The sequence below is a fragment of the Stegostoma tigrinum genome, chromosome 1 (genome assembly GCF_030684315.1).
Source record: "Stegostoma tigrinum isolate sSteTig4 chromosome 1, sSteTig4.hap1, whole genome shotgun sequence".
Taxonomy (NCBI): Eukaryota; Metazoa; Chordata; class Chondrichthyes; order Orectolobiformes; family Stegostomatidae; genus Stegostoma; species Stegostoma tigrinum.
In genome coordinates this window covers 126,020,264-126,042,538 of record NC_081354.1, presented here as the reverse complement: position 1 = coordinate 126,042,538, position 22,275 = coordinate 126,020,264, and the positions used below count along the sequence as shown (strand labels likewise).

The 22,275-nt window shown below is 41.7% G+C and overlaps 1 protein-coding gene across 1 annotated transcript in view; it reads left to right on the top strand.

The window, feature by feature from the left end:
- Positions 1–22,275, top strand: part of LOC125452623 (uncharacterized) — an 82,150-nt gene that overhangs the window by 40,586 nt on the left and 19,289 nt on the right. The window contains exons 8-10 of the mRNA XM_059638498.1: positions 8,960–9,110; positions 15,422–15,609; positions 17,579–17,758. Of these exons, the coding sequence (XP_059494481.1) occupies positions 8,960–9,110; positions 15,422–15,609; positions 17,579–17,758 (519 nt within the window). The remainder of the gene's footprint in view (positions 1–8,959; positions 9,111–15,421; positions 15,610–17,578; positions 17,759–22,275) is intronic.

The following is a 22,275-nucleotide window of genomic DNA, read 5'->3' as shown; positions in this document are numbered from 1 at the left end:
TGTGGCTGCAGTGATGCAATCGCTCCCGGGTGGTACTTATAGGATAGCATAGAGGCACATGAAATGCAGAGTGTGAGTTCAAGCCTCACAAGGTGTAATTTTAATTTGACATGGGACAGAAGAGTAAGGATGAAAGGCAAAGTTGAGTTTGTTGGAAAATGCCAGCTTTTGGAGCAGCACAGTGGCACACTGCTGCCTCACAGCGCCTCACACCCGGTTTCAATTCCATCCTTGGGCGACTGTCTGTGTGGGGTTTGCACATTGTCCCTGTGTCTGTGTGGATTTACTCTGGATGCTCCAGTTTTCTCCCAGTCCAAAGATGTGCAGGTTAGGTAGATTGGCTGTGGTAAGTTGCCCATAGTGTCCAGGGATGTGCAGGTTAGGTGGATTAGTCGTGGTAAATGCAGCATTACAGGGATAGGGTAGGGGGAGGGGCCTGGGTGGGATGCTCTTCAGAGAATCAGTGTGAACTTGATAGTCGAATGGCCTACTTCCACACTGTTTTTGGTTCTTACATGTTGCTCAACCTTACAACCTTACTTACAACCTTACCTTGTTGCAATGAATTTTCAATCCATTTCTGAAGAACTTGATGGGCAAAAGGGCCTTTTACTATGCTGTAGACTTCAATGACAATGACTAAGTCTATCTATGTTGCGACTTCCAAACTTGTGAATTAATCTCCTCTGTTTCATGCAGCAAGAGCCTTGCTAAAATATAAATAAGTAATATTCACTGAGTTGTCTCCACTCTAAAAGAATGGAGAGAAAGCAAGGAAAGCACTGGAACAGAATAAAATATATATTCCAAAATGTCGACATACCATTGTCCTTACGTTTTGACTACTTCTCAGGATTTGCTTAGAAAAATGAGGATGAAACTGAAATATCTCACTGAATTGGGTGGCCTCACAGTGAGGAATACTTGTAGGGAATTTGTGACAATACATAGTCTTGCTATAATGTGACACTCCTGCTGGCTCTTCACAATTCCTGATTACATACTGAGAATGTTATCCTTGCAGTCGGTGTCAAAGTGAAGCATTCTGGGTAAGGTGTCCTGATAATTGGGAAGAAACATACAGTCTGGACAAGATGGGGAGGACATGCCCGATACCTTCAACATCCCAATGGCAAGTTTTGGGTGTTGTTGCATCAACTATGCATAGATCCTTGGGATTCAAACATCAAGTGTCACGGCGCTCTGAGGTTCGACCTGTCCCCAGTGTTGCGAAGAATGGGATTTGCCTTGGCACCATGGAATGCTCCAAATAGTTGGATTGTACTGTAACACCTGCCTTCAAAAATCTGAGATCTAAGACTCTGCTTCCCCTCTCTGCATCTGAATACTCAACTTCCTGATCCACAGACCGCGATCAATGGGAATAGGCTACAACATCTCTTCCACAATTGTCCTCAACACTGGTGCCCTGCTAGGCCAAGTACTCAGCCCCTAACTTTACTCTTTATACATTCGGGGACAATTCAGCTCTAACTCCATTTTTACATCTGCTGATGTCACCACCACAGTCGGTCGGCTCTCAAACAATGAAGAGACAGAGTACAGGAAAGACATGGAGAGCTTAATGAAATTGTGTAAAGGCAACAATCTCTCACTCGATGCCAGCAAAACAAAGGAGCTGGTCATCTACTTCAGGAAGCAGAGTGGAGGACATGCCCCTCTCTGCATCAAAGTTAGTGAGGTGGAGATGCTCAACAACTTCAAATTCCTAGGATATCACCAACAATCTGTCCTGGTCCATCCATGTCAATGCTACAGTCAAGAAAACAACCAACACCTCTACCTCCTCAAAATACCACAGAAATTTGGCATATTTACAATGACTCTTAACAACTTTTACAGATGCACTGCAGAAAGCATTCTATCCGGATGCATCACGGCTGGGTATGGCAACTGTTCTGCCCTAAGACCACAAGAAATTGCAGAGAAATGTGATTATAGCCCAGTCAATCACGAAAACCAGGCTTCCTTCCATTACTGGGATAACAAGGTGTAGAGCTGAATGAAGCAGCATCAGAGGAGCAGGAAGGCTGACGTTTCGGGCCTAGACTCTTCATCAGAAATGGGGGAGGGAAAGGGGGTTCTGAAATAAATTAGAGAGGGGGGAAGTGGATAGAAGATGGATAGAGGAGAAGATAGGTGGAGAGGAGACAGACAGGTCAAAGAGGCAGGGATGGAAGCAGTAGAGGTGAGTGTAGGTAGGGAGGTAGGGAGGGGATAGGTCAGTCCAAAGGGGACAGACAGGTCAAGGGGGCAGGATGAGGTTAGTAGGTAGGAAATGGGGGTGCCGCTTGAGGTGGGAGCAGGGGATAGGTGAGAGGAAGAACAGGTTAGGGAGGCGGGGACAAGCTGGGCTGGTTTTGAGATGCGGTAGGGGAAGGGGAGATTTTGACGCTTGTGAAATCCACATTGATACCATTGGGCTGCAGGGTTCCCAAGCGGAATATGAGTTGCTGTTCCTGCAACCTTCGGGTGGCATCATTGTGGCACTGCAGGAGCCCCAGGATGGACATGTCGTCTAAAGAATGGGAGGGGGAGTTAAAATGGTTCGCGACTGGGAGGAGCAGTTGTTTATTGTGAACTGAGTGTAGGTGTTCTGCCAAGCGGCCTCCAAGCCTCCGCTTGGTTTCCCCAATGTAGAGGAGGCCACACAGGGTGCAGCGGATGCAGTATACCACATTGGCAGATGTGCAGGTGAACATTTGCTTGATGTGGAAAGTCTTCTTGGGGCCTGGAACGGGGATGAGGGAGGAGGTGTGGGGGCAAGTGTAGCACTTCCTGCAGTTGCAGGGGAAAGTGCCGGATGTGGTGGGGTTGGAGAGGTGTGTGGAGCAGACAAGTGAGTCACGGACAGAGTGGTCCCTCCGGCAGGCAGACCAGGGTAGGGTGGGAAGAAGTTCTTGGGTGGTGGGGTCGGATTGCAGATGGCAGAAGTGTCGGAGGATGATGCGTTGGATCCGGAGGTTCATGAGGTGGTATGTGAGGACAAGGGGGATTCTGTTTTAGTTGTTATTGCGGGGACACGGTGTCAGGGGTGAGTTGCAGGAAATGCGGGAGACACGGTCAATGGTATTCTGGATCACTGCGGGGGGGATGTTGCGGTCGTTGAAGAATGAGGACATCTGAGATGTACGGGAGTGGAATGCCTCATCCTGGGAGCAGATGCGGTGGAGGCGAAGGAATTGGGAATAGGGCATGGCATTTTTGCAGGAAGGTGGGTGGAAGGAGGTGTATTCTAGGTAGATGTGGGGGTCGGTGGGCTTGAAATGGATATTGGTTCTTAGGTGGTTGCCCAAGATGGAGCCAGAGAGGCCCAGGAAGGTGAGAGAGGTGCTAGATATGGTCCAGGTAAACTTAAAGTTGGGGTGGAAGGTGTTGGTGAAGTGGATGAGCTGTTCGAGCTCCTTGTGGGAGCACAAGGCGGCGCTAATACAGTCATCAATGTAACGGAGGAAGAGGTGGGGTTTGGGGCCAGTATAGCTACGGAAGAGGGATAGTTCCACGTGACCTACAAAGAAGCAGGCATAAGCTGGGGCCCATGCAGGTACCCATGGCCACCCACTTTGTCTGTAGGAAGTGGGAGGAATGGAAAGAGAAGTTGTTGATGGTGAGGACGAGTTCGGCTAGGCAGATGAGGGTGTCGGTGGAGGGGGACTGGTCGGGTCTGCGGGACTGGAAGAAGCGAAGGGTCTTTAGGCCATCTGCATGAGGAATGCAGGTGTATAGGGACTGGACATCCATGGTGAAAATGACGTGTTGTGGACTGGGGAATTGGAAGTTCTGGAGGAGGTGGAGAGCGTGGGTGGTGTCACAGATGTAGGTAGGGAGTTCCTGGACTAGGGGGGAGAAAATGGAGTCCAGATAGGTGGAGATGAGTTCGGTGGGGCAGGAGCAGGCGGGAACAATAGATCGACCAGGGCAGGCGGGTTTGTGGATTTTGGGAAGGACATTGAAGCGGGCGGTGCGGTGTTGGAGAACAATGAGGTTGGAGGCCATAGGCGGGAGGTCACCTGAGGTGATGACTTTGTGGTTGGTTTGGCAAGTGATGGTTTGGTGCTCGGGGTTGGGGTCATGATCAAGGGGGCGATAGGAGGAGGTCTCAGAGAGTTAGCGCCTGGCCTCAAAAATGTCGAGGTCAATGCGCCATACTACAACTGCGTGACCCTGTCCATGGGTTTTATGGTGAGGTGGGGATTGGAGTGGAGGGAGCAGAGGGCTGCACATTCTGCAGGAGAGAGGTTGGAGTGGGTGAGAGGAGTGGAGGGGTTGAGGCCATCGATGTCATGACGGCAGTTGGAGATGAAGAGGTCGAGGGAGGGTAGGAGGGTAGTGTCCAGGAGGTGGGGGTGTGTTGGAGGCAGGAGAAGGGGCCAGTAAAGGGAGGGTTAGGTTCACGGTTAAAGAAGTAAGTGTGGAGGCGGAAAAAGCAGAAAAAATGCTCAATGTCCAAACGTGAGCGATATTCGTTGAAGTGTGGGCGGATAGTGCCAAAAAATCTTCCCTCCCCCTACTGCATCCCAAAATGAGCCCAGCTTGTCTCCGCCTCCCTAACATGTTCTTCCTCTCACCTATCCCCTCCTCCCACCTCAAGCCCCACTCCCATCTCCTACCTACTAACTTAATCCCGCCTCCTTGAACTGTCCATCTTCCCTGGACTGACCTATCTCCTTCCTACCTCCCCACATACACTCATCTTTACTGGCTGTATCTCAGTCTCTTTGACCTGTCTGTCTCCTCTCCTCCAATCTTCTCCTCTATCCATCTTCTATCCGCCTCCCCCGTCTCCCTATTTATTTCAGAACCCCCTTCCCCTCTCCCATTTCTGATGAAGGGTCTGGGCCCGAAACATCAGCTTTCCTGCTCCTCTGATGCTGCTTGGCCTGCTGTGTTCATTCAGCTCTACACCTTGTTCTCTCAATTTCTCCATCATCTGCAGTTCCTACTATCTCTTCCTTCCATTAACTCTGTCTAACTGCCTGCTGCCTCTGGACAGCAGCCAACATAATCAAAGACCCCTCCCACCCCAGTTATACTCTCTCCTAGCCTCTGCCATCGGGCGGAAGGTGCAACTGTTGGAAAACATATACCAACAGATGCAAGGACAACTTCTTCCCTGTTGTTATCAGACTTATGAATAGACCTCTTGAATGTTAGAGGTGATCTTTCCGTGAAGCATCTCTGTTGCTGTAACACTATATTCTGTATTCTGTTCTATTCCCCTGATGTACTTACGTAAGGTATGATTTGCATGTATGATATACATGCAAAGATAGTCTTGTAGAGGTAAGAAATGCCTTGGGTTTGTTGGAACTGTTGGGACTCTACAGAACCAAACTGCTGTATTGACTACTTATATATGTAGAGATGATTTATGAATAAAGTATATATTTGAAATAAAAAACAACAGCATCGTCACAGGAAAACCAGAATAGTTCTACCCTACTGCAGGAGTAGAGGCTCCAAGGGAGAGAGCTGATTGAGAAGTATTAAGTAATGTCAGGTAAACATCTACAACTTTTATTGCTTATACATTGTAAGGCCTTTTTTCAATTTTATAGTTGTTTCAAAGGGTTGGATTTTGTAGCAATAAGGAACAGGAAAGAAGGACCCCACAGAATTTGAATTTATATGATATTAAGTATCATTCAAAACATTTAACTTAATGAGCTAAGTCATGGTAGGAGAGCTCAAAGGCAAACTGTGGTCCTCCTGGACAATGTGGGAACACAGATACATTTCCAATGCGCATGACCAGCATGTCTCAGTCTCCTAGGGCCCAAACATACCATCCAGGTGAAGCAGCACTTCACCCGCACTTCCCAAAATCTAGACAACTGCATTCGCTGCTCACAATGTGGTCTCTTCTACATCAGAGAAACAAAGCATAGACTGGGTGACTGCTTTGCAGAACATACACATTCTACTTGCATTAAAGACCTGAACTTCCAGTTGCCTGCCACTTCAACACACCACCCTGTTCCCTGGTCAACATCTCTGTCTCTGGCTTGCTGCAGTGCTTCAGCGAAGCTCAGAGCAAGCTGGAAGAAGAACAACACCTTTCTGCTTGGGGATCCTGCAGACCTCTAGATGCAATATTGAGTTCAATAATTTTAGGGACTAAACTCTCCCATGTCCCAGCTCCCAACCCCACACACCAGGCCTTGTTATCACACAGACTGCCATTACACTCCACCTATTGTTAGTCACTAACAGTCACCATTAACAGCTACTCACCCTCCCAGCCAGATTGTTATCCACTCTTTTATCTATCCAACTGTTCTCTCTCTTTGGGCTCTATCTCCACCTATTGTTTACTCCTTTCCCCCACCCTATGTTCTGCATATAAACCAACATTTTCCTAGATGCCAACAGTTCTGTGGAAGGGTCACCGGACCCAAAATGTTAACTCTGATTTTTCTTAGCAGATGCTTCCAGGCCTGCTGAGCTCTTCCAGCAACTTTGGTTTATGTTTTAGGAACAAGGATGCCTTGCTGTAATTATGCAGGGCATTGGGTAAGGCCACAGCTGGAATATTGTGTGCAGTTTTGGTCCTTTTGTCTGAGGAAGGGTATACTTGCCACAGATGGAGTGCCAAGATTGATGTATGAGGAGAGATTGAGTTGGTTATTATGTTGACTGGAGCTTAAGGTTTGAGGGGCTCTATCGTAGATACCTACAAACTTCTAAAAGGACTAGACAGGTTCAATACAGGAAGGAACTTCTGAGTAGTGGGGAATTGCAGAACCTGGGTTCATAGTTAGGATAGTTTAGGACTGAGTGAGCACTGCTTCAACAATGAAGTCATGCCTAACAAATCTATTATAAATTGTTGAGGCAATAGAAGGGCTTGGGCAGGCTGGGAGAGTGGGCAAAGAAGTGACAGATGGAATACAATGTGGGAAAGTGTGAGATTATGAGCTCTAGTGGGAAGAGTAGAGGCATAGACTATTTTTTAAATGAGGAAATGCTTCAGAAATCTGAAGCAAAAAGGACGTTAAGAATTCTAGTTCAAGGCTCTCTAAGGTAAACATGCAGGTTCAGTTGACAAGTTAGGAGGGCAATTGCAATTTATCTCGAGAGAGCTGGAATGCAAAACCAGAGATGCACTCCTGCAGCAGTACAAAGTCTGGTCAGACCACATTCGGAATATTGTGAGCAATTTTGGACCCCATATCGAAGGAAGGATGCATTCGAGGGAGTCAGAGACTCCTATCCATGTACCCATACAAATGTCTTCTAAATGTTATAATTGTACCAGCCTCTACCACTTCCTCTGGGAGCTCTTTACATGCATGCACAACCTTCTGTGTGGAAAAAGTTGTCCCTCAGGCCCCTTTTAAATCTTTCCCCTCTCACCCTAAACCTATGCCCTCTGGTGTTGTTTCCCCTACCCTGGAGAAAAAAGCTTGGCTATTTACCTCATCTAAGCCCCGCATGATTTTATAAACCTCTATAAGGTCACTCCACAGCCTCCTACGCTCCAGGGATAAAAGTCCCAGCCAATCCAGCCTCTCCTTATAACGCAAATCTTTCAGTCTCAGTAACATCTTCTGAGTCTTTTTTATACCCTTTCCATTAGCTTTGAATGCTTGCCTAGTTTGAAAAGTTGGGAGGTATCAATCATCCCATGAATGCATCTAGAAAAGGAGGTTACACAGGAAACCCAGACAATCTTGCTACTAATTGGATAGTTAAATTGTAAAACCATTTTCATTTATCAGAACATGCATCACAAAGCTCCTCTTCAACCACTTTAACATATCCAGCACATCATATTTAGCTCATATTTCAGGGTCTTTTTCTGCCTAGTTTCCCCTATTACATTGTTCTTTCATTTCTTTGCCTCTTCCTTGATAACATTTTCTTAAATAAGCTTGGAGCATATTACTTTTCTAATCTGTTGCTTCTGAGTGCCTTTTTCACCTTCCATTCTTAATTTGTTCAAAACACTATAATTACCCCCTTTTGTTTTACAGCTTCATGATTTTGACCATATTTATATAAATCAAGCAGAGCAGACTGCGTGCCAACTGTTTTAACAGGGACATTTAGTGTTTCAGGCTCAGCATTACCTGAGAATTTTACAGATTCTGCTTGCAACTCTAATAGCTACTGAGATCAGGAATGATCACAGCCTGCCACCACATTGTGTAGGTGTGCAGAGTTAACACTGCTCAATGTCAACGTAAAATTTGGCAAGGGGAAAATTCAGAGAAGAAACCTCTATGAACCAGACAAAAAACAGGGGAGGAGAATAGTTCTATATCATGGTGACGACCACATAAGAAGTGTTTAAACAAAACTATAGAGCAATTGGCAGTATCAATCCTTGAAGGTCTTCAAGAAATGAAGCAAATCCCTAAACTTTAATATCAATTTTCTAATATTCATTCGGTCAGATATTGGGTAAGCCAGCAGCTGCGGCTGGCATCACATCACACTATCAGAGTAACTACCTGTGAGGAAATTATGGCCAGGCCCCATTTTAAATCTGCTTTCTGAAGCTACTTGATCAGTTTTTTTTAAGCTTTCTGGATAAGCATACAAAATAGGACCCATACAACTTTCAGTCTTCTGTATAACTGGCCTAGCAGTATCTACTGTTAACAAAAGCTGTCCAGAATGAAAGGTTTTCTATTCCCCAAAACTTGTAACTTATCTTAATAAGAATGAAATTCATAAATGATAAATGCCCTTAATTAGCTTTGGGAACTTTGTTGTTTATTTCATGTGGTTAGACTATTTCTTCACATCAATAGTTTATTGGCAGATACACGATGATCACGTCTGCATATTGCCATATTATAATATTCTGTAGTTACATAATACTATTTCATGCTAATGGAGATAATTAAATGTAAACTTACATAATGAACTGAACTTTTTTTAAAAAAATAAAACATTTTCTTGAACCTTGAGCTACTCTTTCCAATTGCAGGTTTGGTCAAATGAGCCAGTTTCGAGTGGTCCTTGGAGCTCATTCACATTCTAAGAAGCAAAAATGGAAAATGACAATTAATGTGAAAGAAGCATTTCCACACCCTCGGTTTGAAATGGAAACTACAGAAAATGACATCATAAAGCTTCAGGTACCAAATGTTTGGCCAGAGAACTGAAGGCTACTTCATGGAGCACACTGTAGTGGGCGAGAGGATTAGAACTATCAGGCTGGAAGTTTAGAGTTGGGCTATACTTGGGGTGCAAGAGCAGTAAAAACAGAATGGATGTGTGTAAATGTATTGGCATACAAATTCTGTGTGCAAAATGGTACAGAATTGCATAATTTAAACCAAGAAGGAAACAGGAAAATTTAGAGTAGAAATTTCTGCAAGCTGGAATTTCCACTGTCATCCCTCCCCACCCTCTTCCCTAAAGCACAGCACCAATTCAGCAGTGAACTAGGAGGCAGAAAGGATGTGAAACGCTGTGGAAATAAGCTTCCTAATGAAAGGCTGCTGTTTTATTGGACTGCCACCTACTGGCACATGTTCTTCATAAAAAATGTCAAGGTGTTGGAGAAGACCTGCAGGTCTGACAGCAGATTAGGAGAGAGTTAACATTTCAAGTTGAACATGGCTCTTACACATTACAGTAACAAGGTATTTGAGCTGAAATGGAAAATACTGAAAATTCACAACAATGCAATGTGAAACTGTTAACGAAAGTGATTGATATTTCAGATATATAAATATTTGGATGTTGTGCTTATCTAATCCACCCTAAAAATGGTCACTAATGTTGCATTTTTGCAAAAGATGCTCCCAGAAATAATTTTACCTGTGTGCATTTAAAATATACAAGTACCATAAACATGAGAATATCGTCATTTATGCTAAGGAACAAAGCTGCAGCTTAATGGGAATCAAAGAATGTTCAGTAAGAATTTTGGAAATATTTTCATAATCTCTTCCTACAGATTAATGAGAGTGCAGTGGAAATTTTGAGACTACTTGTCATTTATAATCATTTACACTGCTTCACTGAGGTTCCACTGTTCTGGGTGTTGGTTTAACGCTTTGAAAGTTGATAAGATTACAAATATTATATACTGCTCAAAAAAGATAGAAGAGAAATAACAGAAGCAAGGCGTTTATATATATTGCTGGTCAGGAGTTAAATAGTGCTTTAAAAGGCACGTCATGTTTGAGTGATATTCCAGACAGAGCAACAAGATAACATCATAAAATAAAGGAAAGTACTGCTGATGCTGGAAATCTGAAACCAAAACAGAAATTGCTGGAGAAATTCAGCAAGTTTGGCAGCCTGAGTAGAAAGAAAAGTAATTAACTTTTCTAGTCTAGTGCCCTTTTGTTAGTACAGAGGAGCAATACAGCCTTACTTAACATAAATACATATAAAAATATTGAAGTCCAATATTTATGAATTACCCTGTTTTCAAAGTCAGAAAAATTAGCAGAGAAGATATCTCCAATCTGGTAGTATTTAATATGAACTGTTTGTCTGATTTCTTAATTTTTTGGAACTGTTTTTGATGACATACTAGAAAATTAATTAACTTTGCACATTCTTGTCAATAGCTACATTTTGTGCTTTTAAAAAAATTTTAATGATATGATGCGGCATACATAGCTATGGTCACGTAGTCATATAACAATGATCCAAAATTAAATTTCCTTTCCTGGATGCTGATCAAGCAGAATAAAGAGAAACATCCAATTAAAAACCCAGTATCGGGATGTACAGAAAAAAAAGGTTGACCCTATTAAGTTGTGATCACATAGTGAAGCTTGCAAAAGCTTTGAAGATTTAATTATTTTTTAAAAATTCAGTTTAAAGTGTCACAGTTGAACAATGAGATTTGTGCAAATGATCCAGTCTATTTTCTATTTTATTTTGGAACATTTGGCTACTAAGGCTATTTTGTACAAATGCGTGTCAACATTAAAGCTACCTAAATCAACAAATGATATGAAAGCGGGAACTATATGGAATGTTCCAGGATGGGGGACAACTGATCCAAATGTCATAAAAGCATCAGGATACCCTCAGGGAAGTAGATATAACCATCATTAACAGAAAAGTATGCAACAATAAAGCATACTATGACCATCATCCCACCATAACAAGGGTCATGTTATGTGCTGGAGATAATAAAGCTAGAAAAGATTCATGTGCAATAAATTGCAATTCTGCAAATAAAAAAAATTCCAAAAGTTTCAATGTACAGAAGTGGTTATACATGGTGTGAATGACATGAAAAGTGGTGTTGTAAAGGAGGTTCCAAATTAAGGAACAGAGCAGCAGTGCAACCTTATTCAAAAATGAATACCCATGAAAAGAATTGAAATCTAACATTTACTGTTTATTCTTGCTTTCTCCTGTGTTCAAACATAAAATTAATTAACAAGGGAAGTGTCAGACTGTGTCTTGTTCTGACGAAGGATCACTGGATCCCAAACATTAATGCTGTTCTTTTCCTTTACAGATGCTGCCAGATCTGTTGAGCTTTACCAGCAACTTTGTTTTTGTGACATTATCTCAACTATCCATTCTAATAGTTTAAATTGTGTGGAGGTCCTGCACTTGTCTAACAAATACAAACAAGCTGTGTCCTGTCCATTCCAAAATCATCCTTTTATTGGAGTGGTAAATCTCAATAACTGTCCACCAACTGGAACTGAAAATTAGCTAACCAGAATTGGAGTCCAATCCTTCAGATTTAAATTGATGTTCGATTTTTTTAAAAATTAAGACATTTGTCTTCCTTTTCATCTCCCTTACTTCTTTTTGCTTCATCCAATCTTTCTTTTTTGTCTTTATTTTGCTTTCTCTGACTAATTTGATATTAAATTCAATTTTCTAACTGCCACTTTGTGGCTACGATTTGTTGCTGTCTATTGAAAATTCTTCATTTTGATTGGATATTGAGGTATTGCTCGCACTAGTCATTCAAGTCCAGGTGCTCAGGTAAATGGAAATTCCAGTGAAAAAGCCAGTGGGAAGTTTGTATGACTGTCTAAAGATAACAAACAGCTAACCACAAAATCCAACTCTTTACAGTGTTGAACTGATGACCATTGTTTCAATGTGCCATGAATTTGAAGAATGTCTTGACATGGGTGCATTTAGAAATAAAACTTGTTGGATGTTCAATATTTATTCCATTCCAAACATAAAGGCACGTGCTAAGGTATTGTACAAAGCCATCTGCTACGAGTCCAATTCTTTCATAGACCACAGAATCCCTACATTGTGGAAACAAGCCCTTCAGCCCAACAAGTCCACACTGACCCTCAGAGAAGAACACAGGAATGTCATTGTGGTAGGGGCAGCTTAATTAGGTTCTCAGGTATTTTTCTCTGCAATTATAAGTGGAAGTCCTAAAGGCTGTGTCGTTTGCAAGATGCCAGGCCTGAAGATATCTCTCTGGGGCTGGAGATGAAATTAGGCTGGGAGGGAGGGATCCAGTTGTCACTGTCTACATTATTAATAATGACATTAATAGGACTAGAAAGGAGCTTCTAATGAAAGAATTCGAATAGTTAAGAGCAAAATCAAAACCCAAACCTCCAAGTTCTGGATTACTATCTGTGTCACAGGAAAACTTGCAGAGGGTAAATAAGTCAAGGAGTTAAATTGCTCAAAGATTGGTGTGGGCGGAATGGCTTTCACTCGTGGGGTACTGGCACTAATGCTGGGGCAGAATAGAGCAGTACTAGTGGGATAAACTTCACTTGAACTATCTTTGGACGAGTGACCTTGGGACTGAAGAAACTAGGCAGCAGGGAGGACTTTAAACTTGCTAGAGTGTGAAAGGCTTTGGAGAAGGGAAACATGGTCTTGCAAAACTAAAGGATTTGGCAGCATTGCAGGGTAGCTCAAATAAAAGCAAAGTACTGCAAATTTTTATTCTCTAATGGGACGTGGGCATCACCAACATTTATTGCCTATCCGTAATTGCCCTCAGAAAGTGTTGGTGAGCTGACTTCTTGAACTGCTGCAGTTTATTTGCTCTAAGCGAATCCATAATGCCATTAGGGAGGGAATTCCTGTAACACTGAAGGAGTGATGATATATTTCCAGGTCAGGATGGTGAGTGACTTGGAGGGGAACTTGCAGATGATGTTCCTATGTGTCTGCTGTCCATGTCCATCCAGGTGGAAGTGGTTGTAGGTTTAGAAGTTGTTATCATATAGCTTGATGAAAATATGCAGTACATTTTGTCTGCTATTACTCAGCATGGGTGCGTTTTTTGCTGCATTTAGATTGCAATATCTTCACATCCAGTTATTGCATTACTCAACAGAGCAAGGATTCAAAATTCACTACAAGCATAAAATGAGTGAGGATGAACTCACATACAGACATGTTAAAAAGGTTCAAATGCGTGCAAGTTTCCTTTACCTACAGTTTGAGCAAAGGTATTAATCCAAGTAAATTCTTTTAGAAAAACAGAGAGCAAGACATTTACAAAGGAACACAATTAATATTTAGACCTTAATATTTTACATTGTAACTTCGACTCAATGAAAATGACAGCAATTATTCTAAATGTCTTTGACACTGTTTGATTCAGGCATCCATTTTCCAGTACCTTCAGACTGCACAAAATGTTACTGAAAATAAATTATCCAATTATCTTTGTGCCTTTTACAGCAAAAGCAGTCAAATAAAAAATATTCAGGTAGTTCTTGGGGTTGACTCACTTTCAAAAGAAGAGAAGGAACAGCAAATATTTACCATTAAAAGGATGATCCAGCATGGCTTGTACAACTCAAAATTATTCAAAAATGACTTCAAGCTTCTTTTGGTAAAGAAAATGTTATTGCGACATATTTTTAATTATTATGTCCAGAAATTCTATCGGCACAGTCTGAGACAGGGGAGGATCCCTATACCTCAACTTGTGGCAAACCAAATACCGGGCCTCTGGCCAAGCTTAGATAAAAAGGGCAACATGGTGATTCAGTGGTTAACACTGCTGTCGCACAGCACCAGGTTCAATATCAACCTCAACAGACTGTCTAGGTGGAGTTAGCACATTCTCCCTGTGTCTGTCTGTCCTATGTCAGGTGCAATGATTTCTTCCCATAGTTCAAAGATGTGCAGGTAGGGCGGATAAGCCATGCTAAGTTGCCCATAGTGTCCAGGGATGTGCAGGCTAAGTGGGTTAGCCATGGGAAATGTAGGGTTACAGGGATAGGGTATGGGGGTCGGTCTGGGTGGGATGCTTTTCAGAGGTTGGTGTGGACTAGATGGGCCAAATGGCCTCCTTCCACACTGCAGGGATTCTAAGACTGTCAGCTGTTCATCGCCTGCTGTTGGACATCCCCATGCAGTCTGCCAATCAAAAGCTGTTGAATTTCAACGCAGCCTTCAGTAGCATCAGACTGGTCATTGAATGGGAAGTGGACGTGATGTTGAGAATTGGCTAGGATAAAAAGACAAGGAACATAGAACATAGAACATAGTAAAGTACAGCACAGTTCAGGCCCTTTGACCCATGATGTTGTGCCGTGGAATAATCCTAATCCAAAAATAAAATAAACTAACCTACATTCCCCTCAATTCACTGCAGTCCATGTGCATGTCCAGCAGTCACTTAAATGTCACTAATGGCTCCGCTTCCACGACTACCACTGGTAAACTATTCCATGCGCTCACAACGCTCTGGGTGAAGAACCTCCCTCTGACGTCTCCTCTATACTTTTCTCCTAACACCTTAAAACTATGACCCCTCGTGGCAGTCAATCCTGCCCTGGGGAAAAGTCTCTGGCTATCTATGTAAGAGAGGAAACAAGGTGGTTCAGGAATTTAGAGGGACGTGGGATGCGCGGTGGCCAACAGCCATTCATGAGATCCAGGAGAAACAATTCTGTTGATCCTTGTTGCTGACTTGGGTAAGTGTTTTTAATAAATGTAACATTTTGTTCTAGAAATCTGCTGCAGTCTATTTCAGGGTTACCTGTCAGGCTGTAGTGCAGAATTGGCTTTCCTGAATACAGGCAGACTAGCACTCATGTACATTCAGGGCATTATGCCTTGATTCTAAAATGGGCATTTCGCCTACGTTTTATTTCAGAAGCAGGGCCTACATGCCAATTTCTTTACCTATCCCAATCTATATGGTGGATGCTAATGACTGCCTGTTGGTGCCTGCCTCATTGAAAATGAAATGAAAAGGCAGCTATTCTGTCAAACACCCGTCCTATTTAGCCTGTACAATGGTTAATTCCTTTCCTTGGGGAAAAGAAATACTGTAGAAGAAAAGTTTTGAGATATTTGCAACACAACACCCAGGCAGAGCTATACAGTGATTGGCTGCTCAAAACAAACTCAGCAACTGCTCCCGTGCATTGCAAATAAAAGAACCATCAATAGTAAATGTTGTGATTAAAACATTGAATTGTTTTTTGAATGTACTCAAATGTAATTCCAGCTCAATGGCAAGGTGACTCCAAACAAGTTTGTGAATGTCCTGAACCCACCGAACACTGGAACGGATGTCAAAGATGGAGACATTTGCAATGCTCCGGGTTGTGGGCTCACCTCAGTTGTAACTGAAAAGGTTTCAGACACTTTGCAGCAAGTGAATGTAACTGTCGTGGACAGGATGCTGTGTGCACAGTATCAAACCTACCATTGTGCGATAACAGAAGATGTATAATGAGCTGGTGACAAAAAGGGAGCAAAAGATTCCTGCACAGTAAGTATCCATGTTGTAAAAATAGCCAAAATTCTAGATTAACAGGCAACTGTAATAGAGCCATAGAGTCACAGAGATGTACAGCACAGAAACAGGTCCTTCAGCCCAACTTGTACATGTTGACCATATATCCTAAATTAATCTAGCCCCATTTGCCAGCATTTGAGCCATATCCCTCTCAGACTTTCCTATTCATATACCCATCTAGATGCATTTTAAATGATGTAATTATATTAGCCTTTACCACTTCCTCCCGCAGCTCATTCCATATACGCCTCAGCCCCCAACACTGCAGAGAAAATAGCCCCAGCCTATTCAATCTCTCCCTATAGCTCAAACCCTCCACCCCTGGCAACATCCTTGTAAATCTTTTCTGAGCCTTTCAAGTTTAACAACATCGTTCTTATTGCAAGGGGACCAGAATTGAACACAGTATTTTAAAAGTGGCCTAACCAATGTCCTGCACAGCTGCAACATGACCTCTCGATTCCTGTACTAAATGCACTGACCTGCAGGGGTGGGTACAATCCACTGTGACCACAAAGAGACGTGACCAATTCTCACTGGTCTCAATGCACACAGACAAACAAGAACATGAATTCAACTGGGACAACACATCCATAATAGCACAAGCCAAACAGACACATGCCAGCGAATTCCTGGGGGCCTGACATTCCAACCAGAACTCCATTAACAAACACATTGAACTGGACCAGATGTACAAACCACTGAAGAACAAAACCGGAAGTATTACCAATCACCCCACCAAACTGAGGCATATAAATAACAAGCAGAATGGAACACCAACAGTTCACCGGAGACAAAAGATAATGTTACCTAGCAGGGTGACAAAATGTCTGCAATCAAATACATCGGCTCAGGCAGCAAGTCTGCAACCTCAATTATTGAAGCAGTGAGGGGTCAGAAAGTTTACAGATTTTGCACCCAGTCCCACTCCTGTTCTGTCAAATCAACACATTTAAAATTCTAGTTCTTGTGTTAAGTTCTCTCTCAATGATTTCATCCTCCCTACGTCTATTCTTCACCAGCATTACAGTGATCTCCATCATATTCCAATTTCTCAGTGCATTCTTTCCTGAGGCCCTTCTTCCTTTTCTCCATTTACTTACACCATGAGTTCAATTGTCCAGATTCCACATTCTGTAACTGAAGCTTAAACCCTCATATATTTGCACCTCTGTTTCATTTATGATGCTCTTAAAGAGTTGGCTTGTGCCTCTGAGTTGAGTCTACTTCAAAATTTGAGTACATTATGGTGAACAACCAATGAAAAACAAGGCATTTATGTTGCATCTTTCCTGACCTTAGGGTATTATTAGGCATTTTACAGCCAATACAGTACTTTTGCAGTGTAGCTACTATTGTAACACAGGCCCCTAGTGACGCTTTATGCAGGTAAATTTACTAAATTTCAAAAATAATGGACGCAAAGCCATCCATTACCAATGGACAGACTGCTAATAAACCAGACACATTAGTACAACACTGGATCTCTGTCCAAAATACTCATTATGAGAGGTTTAATAATCATTGTAGATATGTGAGTTGGCAAGAATCCATTCTGCTAATACTTGACATCCTGGTTTAAGCCAACACAGTGAAACATGCTACTTTTGGACATAAATGACCCTGCAAGCTGATATCTCAATATAGAAAATGCAATGTATCACAGGCCAAGATATTACCAGCCAGGATATTAGTAGTTAATTAGAATGACATTGATAGTTTAAAAATAAAATCATAGTTCCTTTATGTTTAGTTTTATTCAGCTCATCTTAAATAAGAGCTATCCCTTCTCACATTGGCAAACCTGCAGCTGAGATTAAGAATCCAGCTGTTTAAAATTTTCTTGTATTACTTTTATTTCAGGGTGATTCAGGGGGTCCACTGTTATGTAATGGAAAATTCAATGGAATTGTTTCTTTTGGATGTAGTTGTGGACAACCCCGAAAGCCTGGTGTTTACACATGACTCTCAAAGACATATCATTCCTGGATTAAGAAAACAATTCGATTTTGAAATATTCAGTGATAGTTTGAGAATTAGTTGGTATCTTACTTGTCCCTATTTAATTTCTGTAACTCAAATAGTAAAATGTAAATCTAGAATAGATCCGGAGTAATGTTATTTCCTATTCAGCTTTTGATTTTATTAATTTTTTTGCACAAGCTGAAATTTTTAAGCAGGTAAAAGCGTGCACCCAAATTTAGCTCTGGGTACGAAGGCTGATCTTGGGTCTACCTGACCCACTGCTTTTTGAGTCCTTAAGCCATCAGTTAATGGTTTTATTCATTCCTGGGTTGTAGGTATCACTGGCTAGGCTTGCATTTATTATCCATCCCTAATTGCCCAGATAGCAATTAAGAATCAAACATATAGCTGTGGATCTGGAGTCATGAGTCAGCTAGATCAGGTAAGGATGACAGTTTCCCTTCCTAAAGAACATTAGTGAACGGGATGGGTTTTTATTGACAATCATCATTAGAGTCTTAATTCCAGATTTTCATTGGATTCAAAGTCCACCAAATACTATATAAAAACGGAAAGAACTGCAGATGCTGTAAATCAGGAACAAAAATCCCACCAAATGTTAACGGCGGGATTCAAACCCAGGGTCTCAGAATGTCTCTGATGAAGGGTCTAGGCCCGAAACATCAGCTATTGTGCTCCTAAAACGCTGCTTGGCCTGCTGTGTTCATCCAGTTTCACACTTTGTTATCCCAGAATGTTACCTGGTTCCCTAGATTAGACCATCACATCTCTTTACAGTAGCGTAGGTTTCTTCAGGATATGACCCCAGGACTTTATGGATGTCATTGCCCAACAACTCCAAAAGGGGGACCATACTGCTAACCAACAAACCAATAGCAATTTAAAGGCCTCTTCTTTGTTGGACTGCAATGATCTCAGCTCCAAGTAAGACAAGACTGAACCATGTTCCCTGACTGATAAACCAGCGCAAGAAGATGGTCAGATGTGGAGTGGAGTCAAGGAACTGGAAGTGGATAATAGGGTTGCTTTGGAAGTGGGGCAGCCACATCCCTGCCCTTGCTATTGTACCACCTGCCACATCTAGCCCAAGCTGCTACAGCACCCCCCAAACCTCTCCATCTGAAAAAACAATGGAGAAATGCATCTGTATCTTGTACACTACAATCTGCCATTGCAATATGATCTCTGATGCATTTGCTTTCTGCTTAGAGGCATGATACAAGAAGTCATTAAGCAGCACTTAGAACATGAAGCCAACTGATGCCAATGTGCAGCTGCAGTTATGTGAATTTTCATTAAGAAACAGCAAAGAATAATTAGAAATTCAGTCTGAAACTGTGCTGTTTGGTGAGTCAATTTGACTGAATTTTCCGGTACCTGAGCCTGTAGAAGTAGGATCTGATTTGAGATACAACTGAAATATCAAATTCTCAAAATCATAAAATGACCCCAGAGTTAAACTGAAAGCTGAACACATAAGTACAGCAATTTTTTTTGTTATCAGTGCTGGGGAAAGACTGACATAGCTACACCCTAGATCTCACTGAGGAATGGAGAAACCAGACTACAGCCCTTTAAGATCTCTATTAAATCCTCTACTGATATTATGCATGAACAATTTGTGATTAACATCCAAGCTAGGGAAAGAGAGGGCGAATATTGGTGAGTATGTCTAAATCTGGGGAAACAGAATGATCATGAAAGATGGAATTATCTTAGGGCTATGATCTCTTATCATGAGAAAAATAACTTAGTTGCAAAAAAGCTTTTTTAAATTCATTCATGGGATGTCTGCATTGCTGGCTAGACCAGCATTTATTGCCCATCCCTATTTGCCCAACAGACAATTAAGAGTCAGATATGTGTGGGAAGGCTATACGTTTCTGTTTCAATCAAGTTCACTCACATACATCTAAATTCCATCCAGTTATAACCCTAGCGTATTCAACCTTTCCCATAAGCCCTCTCAAGACAAATATCAGCCTAGTAAAACTTCTCTGAACTGTTTGCAATATAAATGCATCCTTCTGTAAATTAGGAGATAAATATTCTATGCAATATTCTCAATGTGGTCTCACACCGATGCCTGATATATCCAAAGCATAAACTTTTACTATTGTATTCAACACCCTTTATAATAAATGACAATATTCCACTAGCTTTCCCAAATGCTTGCGGTAAATGCATCTTAACCTTTTGTGATGCCTTTGTGTTTCAGAGTTCTGTAGTCATTCAACATTTAGATAATATGCTTGTTCATTACTTTTCCTGTCAAAATGCCACATTGTGTTAAATTATATTGAGGTTGACATAACTTTTCCCACGCATTTGACCTATCTATATCCATCTGTAACGTCCAAGTACCCTCTTCATGTGTTACTTCCCTATCTATCTTTGTGTCAGCAGCAAATTTAGCAAACATACCTTTCATCCTTTCCATTCTTTCATTAAATTAATTTATCTAAATTGTGACAGGTTGAGGGTTTGGCATTGATCCCTGTAGTACACAACATGTTACTACATCTTGCTAAGCAGAAAATGACCCACTGTGCCAACTCTGTTTCATGTCAACAGGTTAATCTTCTCACCATGCCAATCCCAGGAGAAAGAGCAAGTAAAACTAGTAAATGAGACGTTCTGATCTGACTCATCTTGTGCATTCCAAAATAAAGGCCCAGTATGACCTGTATGATCATTTCCAAGTTGAGGTCTTTGGTCTGGAATGTATTATCACCAACAGTAAGTTTTTTTTTCTGCAACAACTTTTAGTGTGGTCTGACTTGCTCTGGAAAGTCTGAAAAATCATTTCTGACTTGTAAGATGGTTTATATACTTCAGCAAGTAATATTTTTAACAAGTCAATACTCTGCTGCCTCACATTAAGTTGAAGAGAATTCTGCTAAAAGATTGTAATTTTACAATTACCTAAGTATAAACGTCTAAGTCTTATGTTTTATCATCTCATGATCTAAATACTATGTCACGTTGAATGTAAAGTTAAGGTCTGATTGTTGCAAAAGGGCAGATGGTGAGAGATGAAACAACAAGATAAAGAGCCATGTGACCATAATTGTCGCAGAGCTGGTCAAAGAATTCTGAGAACAAGGAAGGTATGGCCACTGAAATCTCACTAGTGGCTCAGTAAAGGTATGAGGCTGACAGGCAACCTTTGGTAAATTGTGAGCAACAAAATCAAGTAGTATTAAAAGAATAGGTGACAGAGAAATTGTAACCAAAGTCAGGAAAATTGCCTGGTCAGGCAATAAATGTTGGAAAAATCGTTAGCAGACCAACTGCCTGTGAAAAGATCCAGTATTAAGGAAATTTAACAACCAGTAAACAATTAATTATTGGAATATTGCAAGTTGCTATGTTTGGAAGAAGTGCCCAGTAAATAACATTGCCGCATATGGTAGAAATGACACCCGTCTTTTCTGTTCCCACTGCTCTGTCATTTTAAGTAGGGGATCTAATTGATAGATCGGGGAACACTTGAGGATCCTTTTTACCTTTGAGCGTTTCAACCTAGCTTCTCAGATTGACCTCTTGACATTCAGATTCCCACAAATTCTTGGCTTGACTTCTTTTATCCAGCAGATCATTGACAATTATTTATCTACATTTAATGAAACTATAATTCCTCCTAATAGGGCCTGATGATTTTGTAGATGAGCCCCTGAAATAAACTGTGATGATGTCACTGGGATATATCTTAATTCTTTAAGAATCTGACGCCTGTACAACTGAGAGCTTGCTGCTCCTTAGCTTTGTGATCTTGTACATTGCAACAATAAACATAGTTTCACTGTTACTGGGAAACCTAGCGTGAGGTCTACTAAAACCCAAAGAACCCACATCAGAAATCATTATCAAGTATGGTGAGGACAATGGACACATCAGTATGAGATAGATGATGTCTTTTCTTAGATTAACCTCAAGAGCCATATGGTTTTGTAACAACCTTGAGAGTGATGTCCTTTTGAGCCAAGATGAGCCAAGCACCCACATGTTATCTGTAATCACAAGGCTGGAAGCCAGAGACACACAGCACTGTGGTGCTCTAGGTAAAGGCTCTGTCTGGTTATTACTCTATGCAGGTGTATTAGCTGTTTATTAGATTAGATTATATTCCCTACAGTGTGGAAACAGGCCCTTCGGCCCAACAAGTCCACACCGCACCTTGAAACATCCCACCCAGACCCATACCCCTATAACCCACGCACTCCTGAATGTTATAGGCAATTTAGCATGGCCCATCCACCTAGCCCGCACATCTTTGGACTGTGGTGGGAAACCGGACCACCCGGAGGATTAAGTCCAAGCAAGTGGAATCCCTGAACTCAAACTAATAGGGCTAAAAGCAAATAAATTTCCTGGCCCTGATGGCTTGCATCCTGGGATTCTAAAGGCAATAGCTGCAGAGATAGTGGGTACATAGGATTCTGCAAATCATCATAATTATGTATTCCCCGTGGCAATTTGCCTACTATCAAAGTTTATTTGATAACTATTGGACACACACCTCATGTTCAGTATAAATATTGTTTGTCTTTTACTCTGGTATTTCTTGTGAA